The sequence below is a fragment of the Mustela putorius genome, unplaced genomic scaffold, assembly GCF_011764305.1.
Source record: "Mustela putorius furo isolate JIRA1106 unplaced genomic scaffold, ASM1176430v1.1 tig00000196_pilon_pilon_pilon, whole genome shotgun sequence".
NCBI lineage: Eukaryota > Metazoa > Chordata > Mammalia > Carnivora > Mustelidae > Mustela > Mustela putorius.
In genome coordinates, this window is record NW_025421310.1 from 1,339,930 (window position 1) to 1,360,561 (window position 20,632).

The 20,632-nt window shown below is 51.5% G+C and overlaps 1 protein-coding gene across 9 annotated transcripts in view; it reads right to left on the reverse strand.

Moving 5' to 3' along the window:
* Positions 1-20,632, reverse strand: part of CUNH19orf47 (chromosome unknown C19orf47 homolog) — a 35,199-nt gene that overhangs the window by 6,415 nt on the left and 8,152 nt on the right. For 5 of the 9 annotated variants that reach the window (XM_045076815.1, XM_045076817.1, XM_013047636.2 and 2 more), the window contains 7 exons: positions 19,897-19,984; positions 19,643-19,757; positions 18,363-18,444; positions 14,643-14,780; positions 12,568-12,717; positions 11,138-11,208; positions 9,244-9,592 (listed from right to left, as the gene is read on the reverse strand). In XM_045076815.1, the coding sequence (XP_044932750.1) occupies positions 9,244-9,592; positions 11,138-11,208; positions 12,568-12,717; positions 14,643-14,780; positions 18,363-18,444; positions 19,643-19,757; positions 19,897-19,984 (993 nt within the window). Of the gene's footprint in view, positions 1-8,293; positions 9,593-11,137; positions 11,209-12,567; positions 12,718-14,642; positions 14,781-18,362; positions 18,445-19,642; positions 19,758-19,896; positions 19,985-20,632 lie in introns of those variants that run through there. The other 4 variants (XM_004776131.3, XM_045076818.1, XM_004776129.3 and 1 more) reach the window with 2 other exon arrangements.

Genomic DNA, 20,632 nt, shown 5'->3' on the forward strand with positions numbered 1-20,632 from the left:
AAAGGCATTTAATGTCACTGACCACCGGGGAAATGAGAATCAAAGCCATAAGAAAATTATGTCATTTCACATCCACTAGGATGGCCACAATCAAAAAGACAACGCGGGGGTGAGTGTGTGGAGAAATTAGAACCCTCGTACACCGCCGGTGGAAATGGACAGTGGCAAAGCCCTTTGGAACACAGTCCAGCAGTTCCTTGAAGAGTTAAAATAAAATCAACGTACAGCCCTACAATTCAACTCCAAGGTATAGACCTAAGAAAACTAAAAACATGTCCATACAATCACCTGTACACGAGTGTTCAGAGCAATGCTTATTCATAATGGCCAAAAAATGGGAACCACCTACATGTCCATCATCTTGATAAACAAAATGTAAAAAATCCGTACATTGCAACATTATTTAACAATTTTGGAAAAACAAAGTACTATGGAAGATCTACGGTATAACATAGACAAAACTCAAAAACTGCTAAGTGAAAGGACCCAGACACAGAAGGCCACATACTGTATGACTCCATCCATATGACATGTCTAGAAAAGGCAAAATCTATAGAGACAGGTTTGTGGTTGCCCAGGGCTTGGAATGGGGGGCAGACTCTATGGGAGGACTTGGGGAATGACAGTTCAGGGGGAGGGGGTTTCTCTCTGGGGTAATGAAAAAAATCCTAAAGTCTAGTGATAGACGCACAACTCTGTGAATAACTAAAAGCCACTGAATTATATCTCAATAAAGTTTGTATGTCTATGTGCATTTTTTTAAAGATTTTATTTATTGATTTGACAGAGACACAGTGAGAGAGGGAACAGCAGTGGGAAAGGGATAAGAAGGCTTCCTGCCGAGCAAGGACCTCGTTGCGGGGCTCGATCCCAGGACATTGGGACCATGACCTGAGCCAAAGGCAGCCGCTTAACTACTGAGCCACCCAGGTGCCCCAATATGCTTTTTTAAAAGAAGATCATTAAGTACTGATAAAAAATTATCTCCGAGATATATTAAGCCAAAAAAACAAAGCACAAAACTACCATGTATGTTACCATCTGAGTGGGAAAATATAGTTATGTTTGTAAATGAATATTGCTGGAAAGACACATACACCCCAAGTCACACCAGTTGCTTCTGGAAAGGACTGGATGATCCAGAGTAGAAGAGAATTGTTTTTAATTGTTAAGAGATACCAAAAAAGCATAAGGAATAATACAATGAACACCTTTGTGTCCACTGCCCAGCTTTAAAAACCATGCCTATACTGTTGTTGTTGTTTTTTAAGATTTTATTTTTAAGTAACCTCTGCACCCAGCATGGGGTTCAAACTCACAACCCGGTGATCAAGAGTTGTGCACCCCCCTCCATTCCTAGTCTGTGGAATCTCTTCATGCCCTCTCCAATCGCACCTCCACCCCCCAGCCCAGAGGAACCCTTATCCCACATTTGGAGTGTACCATCCCTGTACATTTCAGACATATACTACATTTTAAATAGTAAAGTGATGAAATTCTTTTTTTTAATTTTTTTTAGGATTCTATTTAATTATTTGACAGAGAGAGATCACAAGTAGACAAAGAGGCAGGCAGAGAAAAGAGGAAGCAGGCTCCCCGCCAAGCAGAGAGCTCAATATGGGGCTCGATCCCAGGACCCTGGGACCACGACCCAAGCCGAAGGCAGAGGCCTTATCCCACTGAGCCACCCAGGAGCCCCAAAGTGATGAAATTCTTAATAAATATTTAAGTGGTAAATAGCTTGTGTATTTTAAAACTACACACTTTCTTCTGCGATTTGCTTTGTGCACTGAATGTTTTTGCTTTACTCATATTGATACATGCAGTGCTAGTTCATTTTCATTGATGTCTAACATACCACATGGTACATGGTACAGCATGTCCAATATTGATGGGTAATTTGCCGAAATAGCCACAAATTCATCTCTCGTCCCCCATGCTCTTCCTCCCCGGAGACAATGACACTCCTGTCTTTGAGAGGCAGGGTCTAGGGTCCCTTCCCCTTGCATCTGGGCAGAAGTGAAGCAACGTGACTTCCAATAGCCTAGAATAGGCAATAGTGTCTTCCTTGGCTCTCTTGAGCAGTGCGCAGTTGGAACCCAGCCATGGTGTTGCAAGGAAGCCCAGGCGGTGTGGAGAAGCCGTATGTAGGCATTCTGGCTGACAGCCCAAGGTGAGGTCTGAGCTAAGTGCCGGGGTTGATAACCACCAAACGACTGGGGAAGCTTTCAAGAGGACACTGGCCCCAGCCGATATCTTACTGCAACCACATGAGAGAGCCCCCAAGTGACGCAGTCTAACTGAGCCCAGTCAACCCCCAGAACTGTAAGAGGTAATAACTACTGATTTGAGCCGGTCAGTTTTGAGGTGATCTGTTTTAAGTTAGGTAATTGCAACAACTAGGCCCTGACGCGTCCACTCTCCAGTTGAGGGACATCTGGGTAGCTTCCAAGTTAATGCTATTACGAGCAGCAATCCTACGAACACTCCTACAGACATGTCTCTGTATGCACATGTTAAGTTTCCCCAGATCAGTAATGGCTGGGCTGGGGAGCGTCACATCTTCAATTATACTCCAACCTACCAAATTATTTTGCAAAATGGTTGATACCAACTGCCCCTCCCAGAGCAGGGTACCACACTCCCATCACCCCAAGTCTTCCCCAACACTGGAGAAAACATTAAATGTTTTGCCAGTCTCCTGGGCACAAAACAGTCTTGTTGTTTATGTCTTTTTAGACCTTGGAATTTTTTTGTGGGTTGCATGAATTGACCCCAAATAAACACAGAGATGTGCACTAATACATTCTGGCTTTCCTATTTTGAACATGCGCTATGTAATGGGGTTCCATAGTAAGATTGCATTTTTTAAAAAGGAGGTGCTGGGGCACCTGGGTGGCTCAGTGTGTTAAAGCCTCTGCCTTCGGCTCAGGTCATGATCCCAGGGTCCTGGGATCGAGCCCCTCATCGGGCTCTCTGCTCAGCGGAGAGCTGCTTCCTCCTCTCTCTCTGCCTGCCTCTCTGCCTACTTGTGATCTCTGTCTGTCAAATAAATAAATAAAATCTTAAAAAAATAAAATAAAACAGGGATGCCTGGGTGGCTCAGTCGGTTAAGCTGCTGCCTTCTGCTCAGGTCATGATCCCAGGGTGCTGGGATTGAGTCCCGCATCAGGCTCCTTGTCCAGCAGGGAGCCTGCTTTCCCTCTCTGCCTCTGCCTGTGACTCTGCCTGCTTGTGCTCTCTCTCTGACAATAAATAAAAAAAATCTTTAAAAAAAATAAATAGGGGCGCCTGGGTGGCTCGGTGGGTTGAGCCGCTGCCTTCGGCTCGGGTCATGATCTCAGGGTCCTGGGATCGAGTCCCGCATCGGGATCTCTGCTCAGCAGGGAGCCTGCTTCCTCCTCTCTCTCTGCCTGCCTCTCTGCCTACTTGTGATCTCTCTCTGTCAAATAAATAAATAAAATCTTTAAAAAAAAAAAAAAAAGAAAGAAAAAATAAATAAATAAAATAAATAAATAAAAAATAAAACAAAAAGGAGTTGTTGCCCCAGTGGCAGTTGGCACGTCTCGTGCCTAGATCTGGGTTTCGATTCTCAGTTACCACTCCAAATAAAAAGAAGCTGGAGCTCTTTGGAGAAACGGGGGACTCTAGAACTCTAGGATGTATACAGATGAGCCTGGAGTATCTACAGTGCCAGGAGACACAGAATACAATATTAGAAATAAAAACACAAACAAAAACCCCCACCACCCAATGATGGAAGTCAAAGGACCCAGGAGCCAACTTCAAGAGGTCCCAAATGCCAAAGCTAGAATAATGTGAACAACAAAATAAATCAAGTAGGACTGGATTCTATAACCCAAAATGTAAAACAGATGCCCACGAGTCCATACCGATTAAAAGAAAATGATTAAGTTAATAGAGAAAAGAGAAACATCTCCCTTGCAGAAGAATTTATTTCTAATTTACATTGGTACTTTGCCCTCAAGGAGGTGGAACATACGCCCCAGGCTCCTCACGTACGGACTGCACGGAGTGACTGACTTCCGTTCAGAGAGGTCAGTACGGAAAGGGAGAGGAACTTGACAGTGGAGACATCTGGTAAGCAGTAGGCAGTCAAGCCATGTGATGAAGGTTAGATCAACAGCAATCCATCCAGTGGACAGTATGGACCCTAGAAACCATGTGGTCAAATGCCACTTTACCTCTGAGCTCTTCCTCTGAATTACATGTAACCCTGGTCTAAGAATGAGACAGACAAATCCCAATGGAAGGACAATCGCTAACAGACCTGCCTAGTATTCTTCAAAACTCTCAAGGTCATCAAAGATGGCCACAAGCAAGAGGGGCCTAAGGAGGCATGACAGCTCCATTTGGGTCTACGCAAATGTTGAGACAACACAAATGTTACGTGGGATCCTAGAACAGAAAAAAGATACTAAAACTGGGGAAGAAGTTAAGGAAATCTGAGTAACTATGGGCTTTCACATTCATGGTATCAAGATTGGTTCATTCATTGTTAACGAATGAATCCCACTACCAAGACACTCATAAGAGGGGAAACTGGGCATGGGGTGTAAGGGAGTTCCATCCTAAGTATACTTCTCCATTCTTCTGTAGGTCTAAAACGGTCCTGCAAAATGAAGTCTGTTCTAAGAAAAGATTAAGTCTTAAAACACAAATGTAAAAAAGGTGAGGCTCCTGGTCCTGACATCAAACCCAGTCCCGCCACTCCCTAGCTAGGTCAGGATTGGCCTGTTTGGTGAAGGCTGCAGAGGACCCAGCATTCACAAGGTGAGTAAAGCTCAGTGTAGGGGAACGTTGGGTCTTCACAGGCAGGTACAGGGGCAGTACTCCCCAAACCAGTCAGCTCTGATCCCCAAAGGAGGGAAAGGAGGGATCGAGTCTGCCGCTGCCCAATGCCTGGTCCATCTGGGAGGCACAGGCTGTGACACAGGAGGAAGGGGGCAGTGGGGCTGCCTGCCAGTTACCCAAAGTTCCCGTCTTGCTTTTGCATCTCCTGGGGTGAGCTACCAGAGGAGATGACCTCATCCCAAGACCACCACCCAAACAGAACCATCCCCCCAGGCTGGCTCAGCTCTGGCTCGGTGACTTACCATGAGCCCCAGGCCCGCTGTACCTCCAGTGCACATCTATTCACGGGATGACAATAGGAAGTCCCTGACCCTCATGCTGCTGCCCTTTCCCTGAGGACTTGGGGAGTCTGTCAACTTCACGGAGCACTTATTTAGTACTTCCTAGCACAAGGGTGTGGTCAGTGTTAGCTCTCAGCATTCCCCCACCTGCTTCCTCCAGGGGTTTCCAGCTGGAAGAGTCCCATGGCTCTGAAGGCCTTTCTAGAATGGGGCGACAAGTGTCTGAATCACTCATCAGAAGAATGCCAGTGATTTCGGGAAAGCCTGCTTCAGATCTGCTATCGGCCTAGCATCAGTATCTGCACTGAAGCGATATGGTTGGAATTCTTCATATTCACCCCTGACGGACCCCACGTGTGACAAGGTTTTCTGTCCACTGCCGCACTGCCTGTGACAGCACGACACTGCAAGCCACCCAAATTCCCTTCTGGAAAGGGATGGTTAAGTAAATAGACGTGTGTTACTCTATCGTCTTCTGCCCATATGCCTGTAGGGGTGCGTGTGTGCATGCGTGTGTGTGTGTGTGTGTACACACGTGCGCACATGCACACACACATAGCACACACCCCATAAACACATCTCTAGGATTCCTCAAGACACTGGCCATACTGGTGGCCTCTGAGAAGAGGTCTGGGGGGCTAGGAGACTCGGGAAGGAACTTGTCACCATAAAGCCTTTTGTATCTTTTGCATTTTGAACCACGTGAATGTAGTAAGCTCAAAAATATCTGACACAACCAGAGGAAAAGTGACGCACTGCTGTGGGTCACAGACATGGCGGTTGGTGTGGGGGCGTCGCCGATCAAATGGCAGGGACCCTGTGGCCCTGGAGCAGCTGGGAGGCTCGGGAGATGTCTGGTCTGGTCCAGCCAGCAGATGGGTGGCAGGACACAGTGTGATTCTCGAGGCCAGGGCACCCCAAAGCTGCAAATGCTTCCTGCAGCAAGCTGACACGGTGGGAGGAACACAAGCATGTAAATAACTCTAGAAAACCCCAAACCACTCTCCTAGGACCCCACCCTCATCTTTCCGAAAGGTCTTGAGACAGCACAGGGCAGGGGTTGAGGGACGAGGCTCCTGGCAGGGTGACACCTTGGGCAGGGCGCTCCCCTCTAGACATCCGTAAAGAGCAACAGCGACCCATGACTTGGCTCACGCCAGTGAGCGTCTCAGGTTTAGGTGAGCTATTCCTGTTTCTACATCACCCCACAGCAAGCAGTTACCCAGCGCTCTTAAGTTCCATAACCGGAAGTCGTCCTATCAACCCTGGCAGTTGCTAAAATGATCCACGAAGTGGAACCAGAAGAAACGACAGGGGAAAGAAACAAAAGCCAGAGTTGAAGAGCAGCAAGCCCAGCGTGGAGGCGTGCGAGCCCCGACTTGTGGCCCCACCACCCCAAAGGGGCAGCTTCTGTAATCGTCCCTGTGTCCGCTGCCCTCCCCAAGGCCAACCTTAAGCAGCGCCCCGTGGGCTTCGCCCAGGCCCTAGCACCAGCCTTCACTCACCCCGACGCCCAGCCCTTCTCACCCTGGGCCCTTGCTCGGCAGCCCCCGCACACAGCAGCCCCCCGACGTGAAGGGACTCAAAAGCCACAAATAAGCAATCGGCCCAGGAAGTTGGGGGACGGATGGTGGTGACAGTTATATAGCAACGGGAATGTGCTTCATGCCACTAGGCGGGGCGCTTACAGATGGCTGCGACAGTCAATCTTATGTATATTTTACCACAATTAAAAACAAAAACAAAAAACGGGTGACGTCTCATCTCAGCGTCACCAGCTCTTAGGTCTCCCAAGCCACAGCCCACTCCTTGCTGATCCCATCAGTTCTGTTCTCTCACGGAGAAAAGGGCCCTCCGTCCCCTGCTAGGCCCTTTCCTGTTTCTGTGCTGCTCTCCGCTGGTATCACCAGGCCCTCGGCTTTGAACAGAGTCCCCTGAGTGCTCCCCAAAGCTACTGGTCTCCAGCTCAGGTACCCCCCCACACCGAGTCCCAACAGCCCAGCACCCTCCTGTCTCCCCAGCTCCTCCCTCCCCAACCCCTTCATCTCCACAAACAGCACCTCTAGCTAGATGCTCCGGAACCCCCTCTAGGTGATCCCTGCTCCCCACCCCCGTGCCCCAACTTCTCATCCATCTGCACTGCCCACAGCTCCTCTGAAGCCCACCCTCCTTCCCCCTCCCCATGCTTCACCCCATGCCACCTTCCTTTCTTGCCCTGGCTCCTGCACAGCTGCCCTCCTGCTCCCACCCCTGCCCTCCCCACAATTTAGCCCCTCATGGGGGCCAAAGCCATCTTCATAAAAGGCAAGTCAGACATCACTTGCTAGCTTTAAACCTTCCCAAACTTCTCAGGGTCTATAGAAGATGTCCAAATTCCTCACCACGGGTCATGAAGCCCCAGGTCATCTGGTCCCTGCCCACTTGCCCCAACAATAGGTGCTCTGTGTAAGGCCCTTCGCTCCCTGGCCAGCACCCCCAGCACCCCTGGCCTTCGTGCTCCTTGCTCCTCTGACCTCAGAGCCTTTGCCCCGGCTGTGTCCCCTGTTGGACCCTCTTCCTCCTCCACCTCACACAGCAGCTTCTGACGGTTCCCTACTCAGCCCTTACCTTCTTATCCCCAACATCAGAAGTCCCCCTGGCCACTTCTGCTCCTCCCTCCCATTCTCTGGACAGGATGGCCCCTCTCCCGCCACCTCCCTGACTGGAGAGCTCAGCCAAGCAGGCAGGAGGCTTGTCTGCTTTCCTCCAGACAGTCTGGCACAGGGCAGGGGCTATGCAGCAGTGAACGCGTATATGACCCAAATGACACGAACCCACTGCCTCACATGGGAGCCTACAGTTTGGAAAGCCACCAACAGGCAGAGTGGCAGAACAGGTGAACTACACGGAGCGGGAGGACAGAGTGACGGACCTAGAGCCAGGTGAAGGGAAGAGGACGTCCAACTGAACGATGACCACGACCATGACTCCACTCAGCTGGGGGCCTGCCCCACAGACATGGCCCACGTGGAGCCGTGACCTCCAGGGAGTCTGGCCTCCAGAGAGAGAACCCAACCCTTCGTTGCCACCCACACCTACGTTGTGCTTTGTGTGAAAAACAACCCTGTGACTCACTCTGAAGGAGGGGAGGGAAACAGTTTGAAAGTCACAAAAATATATTAAAACAGCCATTTTCTTCTTTTTCTCCTGGCGCTGGCCTCCCTTCCCAGTGACCCTTGCCCACCACCCACCATGGGCTGTCAGAGAAAAAGACACCCAGGACAGGAAAACCGAGGCAGCCCGCTGCAGCCCAGGGTCAGGGGCGGTCCCTCCAGCCTGGGCGTGAGGGCGGTTAACAGTCTCTACAGGCTCGACGCCACCGCCGACGAGGGGGCCGCTGGGAGGCCGGAGGTGCAGGAGGGTCAGGCAGGACGCAGCGCACAGTCGGGCCTTGCCACAGGGACAGAAAACAGAAGAGAAATGAACAGTGTGAAGAGAGGGAGAGACGGAGAAGTTAAAGGAGTGGGCAGAGGGGGCAGAGGGGGCAGAGGGGAAGTCGGGACATGGGCAAGGTGGGGGGATTCTGGGGGATGGGAAGGCTGGGGAGCTGGGGTGGACACAGCAGATGCTGCTGGGGGGCAGGAGGGGGAATGGAGGCAGGAAAAGAGCGCTTGGCTCTGGGTGCGGTAGAAAAGTGGGTCCTGCCAAAGGCCACAGTCAGAGAGGAGAGAGCAAAGGACATGAAAAAGGAAAGTCCTAGAGCAGCAAGGCCTGGCCACAGCGACCATCTCGGTCTCAGAACACTGGGGTGAATTCCCAGAAAGCTTGGGCCGGCTCGAATGCCTGAGGGAGACAAGCAGTGTCATCCGGGAGCCAGCAGGGGGAGCCAGCAGAGGGCTGGGCGCAGCCTCACGGGAGCCTCCGCCGGAGCCGTGGAGAGGGGCCTGGGTCCTGCCCAGAGGCTAGAAGGTCCTGCGGCCCAGTCTTTTGAACACGCTCACTGTGCCTGCATGGTCCATCTGGGCACCCAGGCCCTCACTGGAGCTGCTCCCCCGGGGCCCCACAAGAGTCCTCTTAATGGTGACCTTGACCTCAGCCAAGGACTTACTCTTGGTGCTTGTGACCTGGCTGTCCTGGGCCTCGGGCACAAGGGCAGCCTTGCCCAGTCTCTGGATGATGCTGACTTTGGACAGGGACTCCGGCTTCCTCTCAAGCCCAGGGCGTGAGGAAAGGGCCAAGCGCCGCAGTGTAGGCGTGGCAGCTGTCGTGGCCGAGCTTGTGGCCTTGGCTTTGACAGTCAGTGCTGGCTGGGGACTGGGCTTCACCGGGCCCCGGCCCAGCTTCTTCAGGACCCCAGCATACTGCAGGACAGAGCTGCTGCTGTCATTGTCGCTGTCCCAAGCCAGATCCTCGTCCGTCTCTGGGGTAGCCCCGAGGCGGCTGAAGACTCCTGTGGGCTGCAGGGGTCAGACAGGACAAGTGAGTCATTTAGTCATTCAACACGCATACGCACAGAGCTGTCTCACTGTTCCTGGCCTCGCTGGGAGAAACACCCATGGTGACATGGTGACACCCTAGCCAGTGGTGAGAGCCATGACGGGACATCCAGGGAGCTGGCAGAGCCCAAAGGAGTCTCCTGACCTTAGTTGAAGTTCAGGAGAGACTCCCTGCACGAGGGACACCTGAGATGAGATCTGAAAGTTCCGGCATGTAGATCTAACAAAGGTGGGAAGGCAAAGGGCGGGCCCACGCACAGTAAGACCATTTGCCAAGGTCGACAGGGGAACACAACAAAAGACAAATTTGGTCATTCACTCAACAAGTGTCTCCCGAGTCCTGACTGTCCCTGGCCCTGTGCTCAGGGGGCTGACAGTCCAGTGGGGCAGACAGACCTGGCAGCGGAAATGACACAAACAACTCCCTAATTATGACAGTAATGCACTCTCTGGAAGAGATGGGAGTGCTGGCAAAGAGACCGGGAAGCCTTGCCTCCTCCAGGAGTTCAGGGACACCTTGTCCGAGGTGCTGATGTGTAAGCCGGGCCCTCACGGATGAGTGGGGATGAGTGGGCCAAGAGCAGAGCAAGGGCCAAGCCCCCAAGGCAGGAATAAGAATCCTAAGTATGGAGCGCTCACTCTGTGCTAAGTAAGCTCTTCACATGGCTGTATCTTCTAGCCACAAGAGCCCGACTGTTACTATCATGCTCGCGATTAAGATTCTAGGAGGTGAGAAAGGTCAGGTAAGCCCTGGTGAGCAAGGGATGGAGAGGTAGGAAATGCAGCCAGGAGCCCCCGCGCAGTTCATGGAAGGTGACACCTAGAGCATGCCTAACCATGCATCAGACGCCCCAGCACCGTGCAATGCAGCTCAGCTCATCCTCACAACGAGGTGGGTATGAGACAGATAAGGAAACCGAGGTACAAGAAGCTTAAGTGACATGGCCAAGGCCATGCAGCCAGGGAGTGGCAGAGCTGGATTCACACCGGGCAGGGCTCAGGCATGGGCTCCTAACACACACCATCCTGGGGGCCTGCAGGCCAAGGCAAGGAGGGTGGTGTTCATCCTCACTGCACTGAAAAGAATGACGGGGGTGGGTAGGAGGCCTGTCATGGACGTGGTCACACACTGCTGCTGTGGGGGAAGGGCAGGAGATGGGGAGAGGTGGCAGATCAGGGACAACAGACAGAGCCTTCACTGAAGCCAGCCTGGAACGGGGGCACCGGGGCATCCCTGAGACAGGACCTAGGACAGGAGTCCCTCCACGGGAAAGATGCCAAGGCCAGTCTGGGACACGGAGGTGGGAGCAGCCCGAGGGCAGCAGGCAGGAGTTGGCCAGACCCCAGGCACTGGAAATGAGGAGAGAAGTTGAGGTGCAAAGAAGGGAACTGAGGCTATCCAGGTGGGTAAGACGGTGCAGGGAGTATGAGGGGTTAGATATGGGATCAACACCAGCAAGGAAGACAATTAGAGAACTTCAGGTGGTTTCCCCATTCCCAACTCACTTTATTCCCCGTCGTCGTGTCTGCCTTGGTCTCGGCACCGAGGCGGTCAAACACAGATGTCCTCTGGAGACCTGGGAGGGAAGTGAGCCCTCAGCCAGCAACTGCTGAGCCACGCACGGAGCCCAGGCCTGGCCAAGAGTCACGCATGGTGCAGACAAGGGAGGGCAGACATGGCCAGTCCAGGCCCAGGCAGCTCTGGTCCAGGCGGGCACAGGCTCTGTGTCTACGCCCTGGCTAATAGTGACCCACACATCTCTGGCTAGTGCAATTGGCCACTGAAATTGACCAATTTAGCCCTGGCTAATAGTGACCCACACATCTCTGGCTAGTGCAATTGGCCACTGAAATTGACTCTTGGGCTCCTTGAGGCTGTACAAGTTCGAAATGCGTGTATGTGTGGGAAGGGTTCTTAATCCTTACTTGTTCCCCTCACTCTTTTGGGGGTCATGGGCCTCTGAGAGCCTACTGACTGGTGATAAGCTCTCTCTCTACATCCCAACCCAAATGACCATTGAAAGAATGTTTATTAAATCACGATATACAAATATGATGCAACTACTAAATGATCATTAAAAAGAGTTAAAGCCTGAGTGGGTCAGTCAGTTAAGCGTCTGCCTTCAGCTCAAATCATGATCCCAGGGTCATGGGATTAACCCTGCCATCAGGCTCCCTGCTTCTCCCTCTCTCCGCACCCCCAACCCCCACTCATGCTCTCTCTGTCTCTCCCCCCTAACAACAACAAAAAATTCCTTAAAAAAAAAAAGTTCTACAATAATACCTACAAAATGATGCTATTTGTGGTTTAAAACAAACTACCTATATGGTTCTATGTACAAACACATGCAGGCGAGCTCACACTGGTCTGGGTAGGGTAATGATGGCCTGGGCTATGGGACTGAGGGGACAGAGTTCGGCAGTACTGTATGTTCTTCCACACCATATGAGTGTTTTTCCATGAAGACACAAACACTATTCTAAAAGGAACCCTGGGGCGCCTGGGTGGCTCAGTGGGTTAAGCCACTGCCTTCAGCTCGGGTCATGATCTCAGGGTCCTGGGATCGAGTCCCGTATGGGGCTCTCTGCTCAGCAGGGAGCCTGCTTCCCTCTCTCTCTCTGCCTGCCTCTCTGTCTACTTGTGATCTCTCTCTGTAAAATAAATAAATAAAATCTTTAAAAATAAATAAATAAATAAATAAATAAATAAATAAAAGGAACCCTGTGGGGAAGACCCCCTCTATACCTCAGCTATGGACAGAACCTCAACCAGGCTCCTCTGGCTCATGACGGTTCCTACGCTTTGGGCACCTGCCCCCTGGATCTCACTAGAGCCTGCCTCTCAGCCAGTGCCTGTAGGGCCTGACCAACCCTGCACCACACAACGAAGGGAAATGCAGTCTCGACGCCAAAGGGCACCCCTGCCAGGTTGATACCTTTTGCTGCCTGCTGCTGCTCCAGGATCTTGCGTGTCCGGGGGGTGGTGCCTTTGGGCATGTTGATGATGTACTTCCCCTCCATCTCAGCAGTGACCCGGCGCCGCTTGGTGGGAACAGCGAGACTCTCCTCCTCCCGGCGGGCCAGGGCTGATGGGGAGGAGGGGGATGGTGAGCATCTTCTGGGATAGAATGTGCTCCTGGGTTGGGGGCTGGACGCCCTGCGAAGGGCACAAATGTGCCCTTTATCTCCATGTGTTTGAATGACTGCAATCCCTTATCTTCCCAACCACTGTAGACTTTGAACCACCAAGAGATTCAGGGGTCTACGCACAACAGGGTTGCCAGAGGTGCTCAGAATCCCCCCGTTGCGGCCAGCCTCTCAGGGCTCCCTGTGGCTCTGTCCCTGCCCCCAATAGGCTGACCTCCCAGCCTAGCTGGGAAGGGGGAAACTGCTGGCTGATGGAATGGTTCAAGAGCTCCATCTAGGTAGAGCTTTCATGGGTGTGATCATTTTTTTTTACATTAATCAAAGGGGGCGCCTGGGTGGCTCAGTCATTAAGCGTCTGCCTTCGGCTCAGATCATGATCCCAGGGTCCTGGGATCAAGTCCCACATCTGGCTCTCTCCTTGGCAGGAAGCCTGCTTCTCTCTCTCCCACTTCCCTGCTTGTGTTCCCTCTCTCGCTGTATCTCTCTCTGTCAAATAAATAAAATCTTTAAAATTAATCAATTAAACAAACTGTACACTTAAAATTTGTGCACTGTATGTAAGTAAATTATATAAATCACTTAGATTTAAAAAAACAAATGAATCTCCTCAACACATTTGAGCTGGTCACTCCCAGGCTCGTCATCTTTTCAATACTTCAGAAATTAATCTTGGGGGTGCCTGAGTAGCTCAGTGGGTTAAAGCCTCTGCCTTCAGCTCAGGTCATGATCCCGGGGTCCTGGAATCGAGTCCCACATCGGGCTCTCTGCTCAGCAGGGAGCCTGCTTCCCCCCCTCTCTCTCTGCCTGCCTCGCTGACTACTTGTGATCTCTGTTGGTCAAATTAATTAATTAAAAATTAAGTTTTTAAAAAATAAAAAAAAATTAATCTTAACTTTCTTGCTCATGACACACAAATCAAAAAGGCCAGAGATGGGGAGGAGGTGCAGGAGCACAGGGTGTGATGGGGCCGGGCGTCAGAATAACCAAGCTCCCTCCCTGGGCCTCGGTTTCCACTTGTGCCAAGATTTTTGCTGTGGGGGTGGGTCCAACAAAGGCAGAGCAGTGGGGCACACAGGAGGAGGGCTTGGAAGCCCAAAGGCTGGTGTCCTATTCCCAGGTTTCAAGCTGAGACCTGGAAGCGGAACAGAGGCCAAGCACAGAAAAGTCTTTGGTGGAAGAGTGTGCTGAGAAGGGATCATCAGGGCAAGGGCCCACGGTGGGATGGAGCCTGGAAGGGACCCGAGGGAGAGAGCCAGGGGAAGACACACCGGAGAAGGAGTCACATTATACAGAGCCTGTAAGGCCATGCAGGAAGATGATTTTATTACTGGGACAGTGGGAAGTTCTGGAGAGTTCTAGCCCAGGGTGAGAGGATCAGGTCAAAGGTCTGGAAGGATCCTCCTGGTTGCTGAGAGGAAACGGTGCTTTCTGGACCTCTGACCCCTGCACCAAGCACAGGGCCTGGCACTAGTGTGGGCCTCGGTGAGCATCTGTGAAAACAGACTGAGACCCTGTAATCCGCAGCACTGTACTGAACACTTGAGCCTTTATGAAGATGGTAATGTCAACGTTAAGTGTTCTTTCCACAATACAAAATAAACAAAAACTTGAAAACGACAGAACTGACCACAAAGAACTGCAGTGCACTGGCAGGTACACGGTCTCAAGAGCTTCCCACTGTCCTCATTCTACAGACTGGGAAAGCAAGGCCCACAGAGGCGCAGGGGCTTGACCAACCCTGAACTCTCTGGACACGCTGTGGTCTTCAAAGCACCTTGTGATCTTGGGCACCTGACCTCCGAAGACCATCCGCCAACCCACCCTCACCCCTAGCTCCTCCCACCATCCGCCCACGTCCCCTCACCAGCAGCCTTGGCACTCTTTGCTGCCATCTTGTTGGACACAGTGACCGAGATCTTGGAGGTGCTGGTGTCCGGCCGCCTGGGGGGAGTGCCGGGTGGGGAGTCGCGGTTCAGGCTGTTGGCGATCATTCGAGAGGCAGCTACAGGGAGGAAAGGGGAGAGTCCAGTCTTGCTAGGGGCCCGGGGATGGAGGCCAGAATGGTGAAGGCAAACCTTGGGACTGAATGGAGAAGGGGCAGCTGGAGTCATGCTGGGGCTGCACGGCCATGATGGGGGTTGGCCAGTCTAACCAGGAGCGGGCCCACCCCTCACTGCATGAGGGCCTTTCCTAAGGCCCTAGACCAGACTGGTTCCTGTCATACCTCTCCCAAGCTCCTCTCCCAGCTCCGCTTCAGCTAAGCTGGTCTGGGGATATTCCTCACCCAGCAAGCGTGCACCCCTTCCTAGCACATGCTGTTCCCTCGACTGGGCATGCAGTTCCCCGAGGACCAACCAGCTCACTCTGGCTCTTCATTCAGGTCTCCTCTCCGAGGGCACCTCCCCAGAGAAAGTTTCCCGAACCACTCCAACCTCCACCGGCCCGAGCCTGCGGTAGGCTTGCTTTTGCCTCATAACCCTAAGTCCTGCTTGACACTAAATGACATGGATGTCTCCTGGGGGGACATGTCTCACGGATGTCTCCCTTGAGTATGCAGGCCCCACCAAGAGACAAGGGTTGTTTATTTCTGTATCTCCAGGGGCTGCGACAGTTCCTGGTGCTTCACAGGTCCTCAATAAACATCTACTGGAAAAAATGAACCCTCTCATGGAAAATCCCAACATCCCTACCAGAAGAGGATCTACTACAAGCCCATCTTATAGGTGGCGCGGGAAGGACAAGGGTCTTGTCTCCAGAGCAGTGTTCCTGGTTTTAGGGCCCAGATCTCAAAAGCTCTTGGGGAAGAGCTTCATGATGCCTGGCTCACCCCACATGCCCGGTGCTCCCCACTCCTACCTCCACCAGCTTTCAGGTATGGGTATTCTAGCCTACCTACCCCCCAAAGCCTTCCCTTTTTCTGCTATGTGATGCCTCTCAAAACCTAATGAAGTCCCCCACCATGACTCTCGATGCATTACACAATTATATGTTGCTTGCTTGGTTTTGAAATTATAACTACAGCATACAGGAAAAACAGACCACTTAACAGAAAGTCAACTCCCACGTACCCACCACCCAGGTCAAGAACCGGAGCCTGCCCCAAGTGCTGTGATGAGCCCTGGGTGTTATGTGAAACTGGTAAGTTACTGAACACTACAACTGAAACTAATGATGTACCGTAAGTTGGCTAATTAAATTTAAATTTAAAAAAAAGAAGAAGAAGAAAAAGAAATGGAGCTTTCTGAAGTCTGGGGATTGGCCCTTCCTCATCAGACCTCCTCCTTCCCCCTACCGGGGAAAAATGGTTGGTTTCCAGCCCTGCTCACTCCCCTAATAATAACGGGCATATACGCTTCCACAATTTTTCCATAACTTTTTTTCGGACAGCGCTGAAGCCAAATAGGGTGGCTTTCTGGTGAGCTGGGCAGAACCTCCCAGGATGACTGGATGATCTGTGATAGAAAGTGAACAGTAGAGAGGCCCTGCTTCCTGCAATGTACCCAGAGGGAAACATCTTACTTGAAAGGAATAAGGGATACGATGTTTCCTCAGGACAGGTAAGCGCCATTTGGGTGGAAGAAAAAAAAACTCTGTCTTTGCCCTAATGACTCTAAGCTGTAGTTCGATGTCAGATACGCACAGACACAGACACATATATTAGAAAGCATATATTCTGAAGTGTATACAAGTGAGCGTACCAAGAATGCTGTTCTGGGACATTCTTCCGCACTCCCTTTCCTTCTTTGTCTGCTTCTCCTACTCCTTCCGACTGCCTATTTTCTCCACTAGTATTTTTGTTGGTTTTAATTTTTTTTAAAGATTTTATTTATCTATTTGACAGACAGAGATCACAAGTAGGCAGAGAGGCAGGTGGAGAGAGAGAGGGAAGCAGGCTCCCCACTGAGCAGAGAGCCTGATGTGGGGCTCGATCTCAGAACCCTGAGAGCACGACCTGAGTTGAAGGCAGAGGCTTAACTCACTGAGACACCCAGGTGCCCCGTTAGTTTTAATTTTTTAAAATTTGTTTTAAACAAAGGCATTCAGAAGGCTATACAAAAATACATACTGTCTGACTTCAGTTATGTACACTTGACAGACTAGCAAAAAAGACTAACAAAAACAGACCATCTCTGCTGTGAAGCATCAGGGTAATGGGTACCCTGGAGAGGGGGGAGTGACGCTGGTCAGGTTTTTGTTTCTGGATTTGGATGCTGCTGGTTACACGGCTGCTGCGCCTGTGGAAAGTGATTCAGCTGTACCTTCGTGATCATATGTAAGTTCAGGCAGACTGCTGCAGCAAAGAACCCCAATTTGTTCAGTCTCCCTCTGTCCGTGCCCTTGGTTGGCACTGCCCACACCAACGCTGGGCTTAGCCACGTGACAGGCTTTGGCAAATGGGAGAAGAGCAAGTGTTACACAAGCAGAACCTTAAGAGGTGCTCTGCACACTGGGGCCCGCCCTCTCCTGCTGCTCTAGGGCACCCTGCAATTGGCCCCATGTGGACGATCCTGGGCACGCCTACAGGAATACAAGGGACGTGTGGCCCGGTCACCTTTGTGGGCCCAGAGACATCAAGCCAACCACCAGATGTGTGAGTCAGGCCATGCTAGATCACCTAGCCTCCACCAAGCTGCTAGGTGACCACTGAGATCTACTGAGCTGGCCCAGAGCAGAACAGACCAGCCAGGACATAAAATCATGAGAAATAAAAGTCTGTGCCTGAAACCAGTTTGGGGGTCGTTAAGCAGCAAAGGCTAATATGCACATTAAATTTTTTAAATTTATTCTTCTTTAAAAAGGTATCACACTACTGAAAAAAAAACCCAAATGTGTAAATACCGTCCGTTCTCACCATTCATGGATTCCCTATTTGCAAATTCGCCTCTTCGCTAAGATTGATTTGTAACCCCAAAACCAAAACCTGTGTTAAGTGTTTTGGCTGTTTAAAATGGCCCCCAAGGGCACCTGGGTGGCTCAGTGGGTTAAAGCCTCTGCCTTCAGCTCAGGTCATGATTCCAGGGTTCTGGGGTTGAGCCCCACAACGGGCTCTCTGCTCAGCAGGCAGTCTGCTTCTCCTTCTCTTTCTCTCTGCCTGCTTCTCTGCCTACCTGTGATCTCTGTCAAATAAATAAAATCTTAAAATAAAATAAAATAAAATGGCCCTGAAGAAGAGTGGCAAAGTGCTTTCTAGTATTCCCAAGTGATGTTCCTTACAGAGAAAATATCTGTGTTAGATTAGCTTTGTCCAGGCACGCATTACAGAGCTGCTGGCCATGAGCTCGATGTGAACGCGCCAGCAACATATGACAAATGAAACATCTTTACAGAAACATACATAAAGTAAGGTCTGTGTTGATCGGTTGACAAAAGTGTTGTAAGAAGAGGCTTGCAGGAACCTAACCTTTTATTTCCTCTAGGAGCAACGACCCAGCACTCGCTCATTCAGTGTTCACAGTTTCTTTACGGAACAGAACTGCCACCAGTGAAAATCGGTGGCTGAGAGAACCTCTGCTGGCCTTGTTTCACCCCTGCAGATTCTGGGTGTGTCCCCTTTAGAGCTAAAGTGTAGGTAGGTGGGACTCACCGCTAGAGGCACCTCGGCGGATCTCGCCAGGGAGGGGGCTGGGGTTGCAGGGCACGGACTCAGTGGCAGCTTTGCACATGTCCTGTGGTGGGGGGAGAAAGAAGAGCTGAACAGGTGTCTGGGTTACCACAGGGACGAGGGCAAAAGGTAGGGGAAAAGAAACCTGAGCAGCACTGGGAGGATGAGAGCCCGAGCTGTTAGAGAAGAGATTTCAGAACATTTCACTCCTCACCATGAGAAGGCAGAGGACAAACCCAAACTGAGAGATGTTCTGCAAAACACCTAAACAGGACTCTTCACAACTATCAAGGTATCAATCACCTGGGAAGACTATGGAACTGTCACAGATTCACGGAGACTAAAGGAAAGATTAGGAGACACAAATAAAAGCAAGGTGGTATTGCGGAGCAGAAAGAGGATATGGGAGGCACCTGGGTGGCTCAGTGGGTTAAAGCCTCTGCCTTCAGCTCGGGTCATGATCTTGGGGTCCTGGGATCGAGCCCCACATCGGGCTCTCTGCTCATCTGGGAGCCCTGCTTCCTCCTCTCTCTCTGCCTGCCTTCTGCCTACTTGTGATCTCTCTCTGTCAAATAAATAAAATCTTTTTAAAAATCATAATAAAATAAAATGTATAAAGAATGGAGACAGGGAATGGCAGGCTATGGTAAGGCCTGGTAAGTGTCAGCTAAAGATTCAATGAGCTCTTCATTCCAGGTGCTCGGTGCCACACACGCTATCTGGTAGGTGGCCACCGCTCCCCTACGCAGCAGTGCAGTGTGAAAAGCCTGTTTCAGAGAGACTGTGGGGGGAGGAGTGATCTTCACTTGTCTAAGGTCACTGTAAGTGGAGGGGCCAAGAATGGAATAACCATGTTGTTGGCCCGGTGACTGCCTGAGTCCCCCAGGGGGAGCTCCTGTCCTGGGGACAGAGAAGAGCCCTGCTAAAGCTGATTATCATGAGGAAGATGAGAACTAGTAATGGAAAGAGAGCCTCTACCAAGGCCCCACTATTTACACTGGAGGCTTTTTATACTGGGGCTTTCTTTAACTTAATGCTTACAACCACCCTGTGAGATAGGTCTATCTATCTACATTCTACCAATGGAATAAGAAAGGCTCAGAGAGATTAGGCAACATGTCCAATGTCACATGGCAAATGGTATAACCAGCCTTGGAACTCAGGTCTACCTGCTTTTGCTTCCAAGCCTCCTGCTGACTCTGGTACAGAGCCCCCCATCACACCCTAAACCCAGAGATCAAGGGGCTGGGCAGCACACCCACCTGGCGGTGTACCACCTTGGCATGCTTGAGGATGGCAATGATGTCGCCCACCACAGTCACGCCCAGCTCATTCATGATCTCTTTGTTGAGATCCAGCAGCATGCTCTTCTGGATCCTGTGGGGGAGGGTCAGCAGTGAGGCCACAAGCAGGCCAGGACAGATGGGCTAGCCAGCTCCCGTCTCCCCCGCTCCGCCTCCTCCCTTCCTCTCCCCTCCTCTCGCCAAGTTGCACTCTGTCCCCTAGGCCCCCTTACCTATTATCCACAAACATCACCGCGTAATTGACAGCAGGCCCCGGAGGAATGCCGGCTTCCTTAAAGAACTGGATCCACTCAGAAGTGGCTGGGGGATGGACAGGGCTCGTTATTCCCATTATTCCCTCCAGAGAAGAGCAGCCGCAAAACCACAAGAGCAGCGGCTCCCACATATTAAATGCTCACTGCACGCCAGGCCCCGGCCAAGCGTTTCCCTGCGAGCAGCTCGCAGCATTAGGCCTCCCTCCCTCTGCCAAGGAGGAGACTGAGGCCATGAAGGCCATGTGCTTCTGTCTGACCCTTCTGGTCACAGCTCTGCCCTGGGCCGTGAGGCCCCACGATCATCTTCACACATGGCCAATGCCCAAGTTCAGGGAGCTGGGACTCTAGGTTCTCTGGCCTGGTCCCCATCGGCAGGCGCAGCTGCTGAGGGTGACAGGATCCACAGGTGAAGGGAAAGAAGGGACACAGAGCCGGCCTATGAACGTCAGCAAGCTCGCTCCTCACCACAGAAACACCAAGCATAGGCTTTGGCGCCTGGGTTCAAATTCCGGCTCTGCCAGCTCCTGGCTAAGGGCCTACGGGAAGTTAACACTTGGGGTCTCCGTTTCCTTGTCTGGAAATTTAGGATGACATCCAGGAATGATTTACCGAGGACTTGGCAGGTCCCGTTCTAGGCAGGTGGATTCCACTGCACAAGACAACGCCCCCGCCCTCACTGAGCTCACATTCTAGC